The sequence below is a fragment of the Lathyrus oleraceus genome, chromosome 1 (assembly GCF_024323335.1).
Source record: "Lathyrus oleraceus cultivar Zhongwan6 chromosome 1, CAAS_Psat_ZW6_1.0, whole genome shotgun sequence".
Classification (NCBI taxonomy): domain Eukaryota; kingdom Viridiplantae; phylum Streptophyta; class Magnoliopsida; order Fabales; family Fabaceae; genus Lathyrus; species Lathyrus oleraceus.
Window position 1 is genome coordinate 316,985,085 of NC_066579.1, and position 8,616 is coordinate 316,993,700.

General features: G+C 41.0%; 1 protein-coding gene across 1 annotated transcript; it reads right to left on the reverse strand.

Annotated features, from left to right (window-relative positions):
- Positions 1-2,917: 2,917 nt before the first annotated feature.
- LOC127104803 (uncharacterized) lies at positions 2,918-3,508 on the reverse strand. Its single transcript, XM_051041958.1, has one exon. It carries the CDS (start codon positions 3,506-3,508, stop codon positions 2,918-2,920), a length of 591 nt encoding a protein of 196 aa, XP_050897915.1.
- Between the last annotated feature and the right edge of the window lie 5,108 nt (positions 3,509-8,616).

Sequence of the window (8,616 nt, forward strand, 5' to 3'; positions counted from 1 at the left end):
CTGCTGGAGAAATTATATTTCAATGCAAACTCTAATGGGGAGGAGAATAAACTTGTCACTGCTTCCGCTAGGAATGGCAAACGAAACTCCGCGCTGTTGGGAATAAGATAAGTCTGGCGTAAAACTCTTGTGGGGAGTGAAGTGATCTTTGTACAAAAAACTTCAAAAAAACTCTTCTGTCGGAGATATGAGAAATCTTGAACTAGAAGTCTTAACAAAGCAACTCTACTGGGGAATAGGAAAATTCTCAACCCAAAACGCGGCTAGGGAATAAGAAAGTTCACACAACTAGAAATGGAAACTCAGCTGGGGATCGAACTCTACTTCAAGAATAAACATCCTTCGGAGTAAGCACAACTATAATAACATCTGTTAGGGAATAAAATACTTCACCGAGAAATCTCCTCAAAACCCGTCAGACGGAAACTCTGTTTTAAAAAAAAACTGCTAGGGAAGTGAAATCTCAATGCAAACTTTGGCGTATAGACACGAAACTGGGCTTTGCCAAGGACAACGTCAGCAAACACTAATTTGTCACAACAACTCGATCTGCGAGGAAGAGAACCAAACTTTGACTTCTACGCGCTACTCAACTCCGTAGGGAATAAGGACCTCTAATCAGAAACTAATAAAGTAGTATGCAATGGAGATATCAAATCATGTGCTGATTCTAAATACCAGTCCTTCGATAAAACATTAAGAACCAAACTTCACTTGGGGGAAGAGAACTCTTGCAGACTCCACTGGGAGTAAAGTGCTCTATCTGAGGCAATCTTCATTGGGGAGATATGAACCCAACAATTTGTGCCCCTGCTCGCGCAACAAATTCACATATGCTCAAACGAATCTAGAAACACAAACCAACGTGCCCCAGGTATGCATTGGCAACTTCAACCATCGTCAGGTCACTCACATTTATCAAGTAAATTAAATTTATTTTTAAATCATGCGTTTGAAACAAAGCCTTTATATTTCCAGATGCAACATTTGTCAAAAAAATTGGACGTTCTTTGCGATCAAAACAGTAAAAATAAAAAAAGTAGAGACAAATTTCTGAATAACAAATCCTTTTATTAATTGATGGGCTGTAAATAGGCTATGTACATCAGGAAGCAATTCCTAAAAATAGGTAATTGCGTACAAACATCAAAAAGAAAAATTACAGTGGTGGAAATATGCAATTGGATTTCCACTGGATTATGACTCTGCTATAACTTTCTTGACCTCGAAGTTCCTCAATATCTTTCTTTCTGACAAAGACAACTGAATTGAACCCTACTCTTCAGAAGTTACCAACTTGCTTGACAAAAAGATGCTTTTGATCCCACAACAGAACACAGTCATTCGCTTTAAATCCCTAATTTTTGCCTGGACCGCCCTTTCGGGTTTTCGATCCACCGGGATATCCATTTTTGCCTAAGTCGCCCTTTCGGTTTTTCAACTTAGCGGGTGTGCAAAATTTCCTTTTTCATTATTTTATTCTTTTTTATCCCTAACTTTTTCCCGAACCTTTTTCTCTTTTTTTGGTTCGCCGGGATGCCCTTTTTTGCCTAGGTCGTCGACCTAGCGGGTCTTTTTATGCGAAGTGTTTTTTAACTGCGTCTGCATTGACGGGGTGTGGAAAGTCTTCCCCATCCATAGTTGTGAGAATCATGGCTCCACCTGAGAATACTTTTCTCATAACATATGGTCCATCATAATTTAGGGCCTACTTGCCCCTAGGATCGGATTGATTCGGAGGTAAAATCCTTCTCAGAACAAGGTCACCAGCCAAGAATTCTTTTGGTCGTACTCTCTTGCCAAAAGCATTCTTCATCTGCTTCTTGTATGCCTGACCATGACAGATGGCTTCCAATCTCTTTTCATCAATGAGGTTCAATTGATCAAGTATATTATGAACCCACTCACCTTTGTCAAGCTTAATATCTGTCATGATCCTTAGGGAAGGAATCTCAACTTCAACATGTAAAACTACCTCCATACCATAGACTAAGGAGAAAGGGGTTGCCCCAGTCGAAGTGCGCACTGAAGTACGATAGCCATGTAATGCGAAGGGAAACATCTCATGCCAATCTTTGTAAGTCACCATCATTTTCTGCACAATCTTCTTAATATTCTTGTTGGCCGCTTCGACAACACTATTCATCTTTGTTTGACACGGAGAAGAATTGTGATGTTTGATTTTGAAACTTTCACACAGTTTCTTCATCATTTTGTTATTGAGGTTGGACCCATTGCCAGTAATAATCTTTTCGGGAATCCCGTACCGACATATGATATTAAGCTTAATGAAATGCACAACCACTTGTCTGGTGACATTTGCAAAAGATGCAGCTTCGACCCACTTAGTGAAGTAATCGATGGCAACCAAGATAAAACGATGACCGTTGGAAGCAGTTGGCTCGATCCTTCCAATCATATCAATGCCCCACATTGCAAAGGGCCACGGAGTAGTCAAAACATTCAAAGGAGAGGGAGGTACATGCAACTTGTCAGCATAGATTTGACACTTGTAACAAATTCTTGCATGATTGAAACAATCAGCCTCCATAGTGGACCAGTAATATCCTACTCTCAAAATCTTTTTGGCCATGGTGTATCCACTAGAATGTGTTCCAAAGGAACCTTCATGCATCTCTTCTATAATTTTGGCTGCTTCGTGTCTATCCACGCATCTGAGCAACACAAAATCATGATTTCACTTGTAAAGAACATCACAATTCAGGAAAAACTTGGAAGAAAGTTTCCTCAAGGTCTTCTTATCAGTGATTGAAACATCTTCTAGATATTCTTGACTTTAGAGATACCTTTTGATGTCATAAAACCAAGGATTTTCATCTTGCGCTTCCTCCTCAGTGGCATAACAGAATGCTGGCTCGTCCAGCCTCATAATTCTGATAGAAGGAGCCTCACTTGCCTACTTAACTTTGAACATTGATGATAAAGTGGCCAGAGCATCTGCCAAATGATTTTCTTCTCTTGGGATGTGCTCAAAAGTGATTTGATCAAAATAAGGAATCAGTTTCAAGACGTGCTCCTTGTAAGGGATCAAATTCTCATTCCGAGTTTCCCAATTGCCATTAACTTGATTAATGACCAAAGCTGAGTCCCCATACACCTCGAGGATCTTGATTCTCATGTCAATCGCAGGTTCAATACCATAAATGCAAGCTTCATACTCAACCATATTGTTGGTACAGTCAAAACAGATTCTGGATGTGAAAGGAACATGGAAGCTTGTTGGAGAAGTAATGACACGTCTCACACCATTCCCAAGAGCATTAAAGGCACCATCGATCACAAGCTTCCATGGAGATCCTGGCTCGGATCCCTTGTCTGGTCTAGGAATCACATGATTTTGGATAAACAAAATAGCCTCATCAGGGAAATCAAACTTCATCGGTTGATAATCATCTTCCATGGGATGGTGGGCCAGATAATCAGCAATAACACTACCTTTAATTGCCTTTTGTGTAGTGTACTGAATGTCATACTCAATTAAAGTCATTTGCCACCTGGAAATCCTTCCAGTAAGAGCAGGTTTTTCAAAGATATACTTTATTGGGTCCATTTTTGAGATCAATAAGGTTGTATGGGTCAACATATACTGCCTTAGCCGGCGGGTAGCCCATGCTAAAGCACAACAAGTTTTCTCAAGAACTGAATATTTGATTTCATAACTGGTAAAGTTTTTGCTTAGGTAATATATAGCATGCTCTTTTCGGCCAGACTCGTCATGTTGGCCCAATACGCACCCCATTGACTCATCGAGGATGGTAAGATACACGATAAGTGGTATTCCCTCAACAAGGGGCATAAGAACTAGAGGCTCTTGCAAATACTCTTTTATTTTGGCGAAGGCCTCTTGACAATCATCATTCAAAATAACTTCCTGATTCTTTCGCAACAGTTTAAAAATGGGTTCACAAGTAGCTGTGAGGTGAGAAGTGAACCGTGCAATGTAATTCAGTCTCCCCAAGAACCCTTGGACTTCTTTCTCAGTTCTTGGTTCAGGCATCTCTTGAATTGCTTTAACCTTCGTAGGGTCAACCTCAATTCCCTTTTCACTAACAATGAAGCCTAGTAGCTTTCCAGATCTTACTCCGAAAGTACACTTGTTAGGATTCAACCTCAATTTGAACTTGCGCAATCTTTCAAACAATTTCTGCAGATGGATCAGATGTTCTTCCTCAGTCTGGGATTTGGCAATCATATCGTCAACATAAACCTCAATCTCTTTATGCATCCCGTCATGAAAGAGAGTGACCATCGGACATTGATATGTTGCCCCTGCGTTTTTCAATCCAAATGGCAACACCTTATAACAGAAACTTCCCCACGGGGTGATGAAGGTAGTCTTGGCCATATCTTCAGGTGCCATCTTTATCTAATTGTACCCAGAAAACCCATCCATAAACGAGAAAACTTTTGCATGAGTGGTATTGTCAACAAGAACATCAATATGGGGTAGTGGAAAATCGTCCTTAGGGCTTTCCCTATTCAGATCCCTATAATCCACGCACATACGCACTTTCCCATCTTTCTTTGGCACTGGTACGACGTTGGCGACCCGCGGTGGATACATGATAACTGACAAAAACCCAGCTTCGAACTGTTTCTTTACTTCTTCTCTGATCTTCTTTGACATGTCAGGATGTGTCCGTCTGAGTTTTTGTTTAATAGGAGGACACTCTTCTTTGAGCGGTAAGTGGTGCACAACAATGTCTGTATCGAGCCCAGGCATGTCCTCATAGGACCAAGAAAAAATTTCAACATACTCTTGCAACATCTCAATCAACCTTGCTTTCACACCTTCTTCCAAGGCAGCCCCTATCTTGACCTCCTTCGGTTCAGTTTCAGTACCCAGATTCACAGTTTCTAGAGATTCCTCATGTGGTTGGATTACCTTTTCTTCTTGTCTCACTAGTCTGGTTAATTCCTCAAGGAGTTCATAATTTTCCTCGCCTTCATCTTCGGATTGGTAAATCGGATGATCAAAATCACAGAAAGCCATAGCAGAATCATCTTCCAGTGGATCCAGTATAAAAGTAGGGTCGGATCTGAAATAGTGACAGGTTTTATTTTCGAGAAAAGAAATCACAAAACAAAGAGCAAAACAAACACATTGCCAAAATATTTTTTTGTTATTTTTATCTTTGTAAACATAAAATAAAGGGAAAGATAGGGATCACAATATTTGAATGCAAAAAAAACATCCTTTTATTCATGATGAAATTTACAAATGCAAACATGGTAGCCCGACAAACATTTCACTATGACTTGGGCAGAACATAGGAATTATGACATGATAAAAAAAATGAAAATTACTCCTCTATGCGGGTGACTATGACAAGTTCTTCAGAAGTCCAATTAGATATCTCTTGATCGGGGACTGTTGGGTGAATCGAAGTCTCTAGATCATAATCACTATCCACTTCGTCTTCAACAACACAAGCATCCTCTTCTTTGATCTTCCCAGCACTGATAAACTTGATAGGGCCAGTGGCCTACTGATTCTCGGGGGTACTATTCTTCTTCTTTTGGTTCCTCTATTCTTGATCAAACTTGAATCCCAGCCCACACTTGTCCTTTTGAGTTGGCAGTTCCAACACTCTACCCCAACCTTCGGGGTGTCTAGTTTCCGCAACAGCTTGGGCTTGTTTGAATGATGACATAGAGATTTCTGGATTCTTCTCCTCGACATGAGGAATCTTAATAGCATGTACGACATCAAACGCTTGAAACGGGGTCTCGTGGATCTCCCCCTCCACTTCAATATACCGGAAAGAGTTAATATGGCTTATCACATAATCCTCCTCACCACAGACAGTGACGATCTTGCTACCAATATGATATTTTAACTTCTGATGCAGCATGGAAGTAACAGCGCATGCCTCATGTATCCATGGGCGTCCCAACAAACAACAATAGGCCGACAGTATATCCATAACAAAGAAGTTAGCAGTAAACACTTGAGGCCCTATCTTTATTGGTAAGTCAACTTCACCAAAGACAACCCTCCTAGACCCATCAAAGGCTCTCACCATCAAGTCACTTGGTCGAATCTCCACCCCTTGATAGTTCAATTTCATCAACGTCACTTTTGGGAGTACATTCAAAGACGAACCCGTGTCAACTAGCACACAGGACAAAGTCACACCTGTACATTCCAAAGAAATATGAAGAGCTTTGTTGTGATTTCTCCCCTCGGGAGGCAAATCAAAATCAGTGAAACCTAAATCATTGCTTGCAGTAATTCTCGCAACTACATGTTCAAACAAATTTACTGATATCTCTTGTGGCACAAAGGAAGTATTCAACAGCTTTATCAAGGCATTTCTATGAGCTTCTGAATTTCGTAGCAAGGACAGAATAGAGATTTTTGACGGTGCCTTGCTTAACTGATCAATCACTCTATAATCACTTTTTCGGATGTATCTCATAAGCTCTTCAACTTCTTCATTAGAATGCATCCCCAAATTCGAACCAGAAGGTTGAGTATTCTGTACAGGAGGTTCGGGAACAGAAAGTTCTGGCTCAGCATTAGTTCCTTCAACTACAACTCTCTTCCCTTTGGCCTTATCCAAAGCCTCATCATTAACCTCAGGAGTCCTTTGAACAGGAGAGAACACACGACCACTCCTAGTAATTCGACCAGTTCCACCAACATCATTAACACCGGAATTAGAAGTCTTAACATCAACCTTCTATAGAAGTCTTAACATCAACCTTCTTCCCCATAGTTTCATGGAACACCTTTATCACTGCTATAAGGAACAGGGCCCAGTAAAGTAATACGAACAGTGGGTTTCTTTGGAGGCACAGGAATAGTGATAACATCAACTTCCTCTACAACTTTCTTTTTCAGACGGTCAAACTGTAGAGATTCCTCGTTAATTAGATTCTGAATTTCATACTTCAGACAATCACAACCATTACACTGATATAAACAATCTTTACAATCAGCAGCACAACCAGGAAAGACCCCCATCTTTAAAATATATTCTTTAACAAAAGGCAGCGGGGTAGTTACAAGACTAGCATCCCTGATCAGATTTAACTCTTCATCTACTTCAATAGCACTCACAGCAGCACCTCCATGAGGTGGCATGGGATTTTGCACCACATTTGGTGCATTAGGAGGCTAAAACTCAATAGTCTTGTTATCAATAAGGTCTTTCACTTTGTGTTTGAACGCCCAACAGTTCTCAATGTCGTGCCCAACACCTTCAGAGTGAAACACACATCTGGCATTTGGATCATGACTAGCAGGGAGAGGGTCTGACACTGTCCAATTTCTCAATTCAATCAAGTTGATATGGCAAAGGTGATTAAACAACTGAGCATAGGTCATAGGCAGAGGAGTGAATTACCTAGGAGGACCCCTAGTCCTTTGTTGAGCATTTCTCTAGCAAGGAGCAGTCTGTTGTTGTTATCTAGGTTGCTAAGTTTGCTGACGAGGCACAACAGTAGGAATTGTGGCAGTAGCTACTTGTTCGGAATAGGCTCTCCCTTTACCTTTACCCACATAAGCAGCACTAGAATCTTCTTTCTTCTTCGAAAATCTCGTGAAAGGCTTCTTACCCTTATCAGATGAACTTCCAGAACTAGGAGTTTAAATCTTACCAAGCTTGATACCCACTTCAACATGCTCACCAGCCGTGGCCAAATCTGGGAAACCAGTAGTGGTGCAACCAACGAAATGATCATAGTAAACTCCTTGAAGAGTTCCTGTAAATAGATCAACAAGCTCACGCTCCATCAGTACAGGTTGAACTCGAGCAGCCAACTCGTGCCATCTCTGCACGTATTCTTTAAAGGATTCATTGTTCCCCTGTGTCAAATTTTGCAACTGAGTGTGATTGGGAGCCATATCAGAGTTGTAGTGGTAATGTGTTACAAAGGCATTCACCAACTCTCTCCAGCTTCGCACATTAGCCTTCTCTAAAGACATGTATCAATCAAGAGATCCTCCTAACAGACTGTCTTGGAAGAAATGCATCAACATATTCTCATCATTGGAATATGCAGACATCTTTCTGAAATAAGCACGCACATGAGTCTTTGGGCAAGGATTGCCTTTGTAATTGATGAACTCGGGTACCTTAAATTTTTTTGGAATTCTAAGCCAGGGAATGAGACCCATGTCATTGAAATCCATCCCCATGACATTTTGGTTCTCCATAGCACGCAACCTTTCTTCCAGCATACGGAATTTCTCATCAGCAACATTCTCTTCAGCATTGGAATAGTAATCCTCATATTGGTCATCTTCTTGCACAGGAATCTGCATGGTCCTCCTAGGATGAGCCATCACTTGCTCAGTTGGATTTTTGATACAGACATTCCCAACATGCGAAGGTGTCGAAGGAGGAGGAGGCGGCGAAGAAGGTGGAGGATTCCCCCCATTTCGAGGTGTGGGCGGATGAGAAGGAGGAGGATGAGGGGGATGAGGATTCTCATTGTTCTCATTATCGTCTTCACCAAATGGATTCTGTTCAATGGGCCTATGGACAATCGCCTTCAATTCTTCTTGCCTGATTGCCATATTCTGCATTAGTTCCATGAATTGACTCCTTTGTGCAATAACTCGCTCTTGCATTTCTTCCATGTTTG

What these genes read in the sequence shown, in the direction of transcription:
- LOC127104803 (XM_051041958.1), bottom strand. Translation starts at nt 3,508, where the DNA reads ATGACTTTAATTGAGTATGACATTCAGTACACTACACAAAAGGCAATT.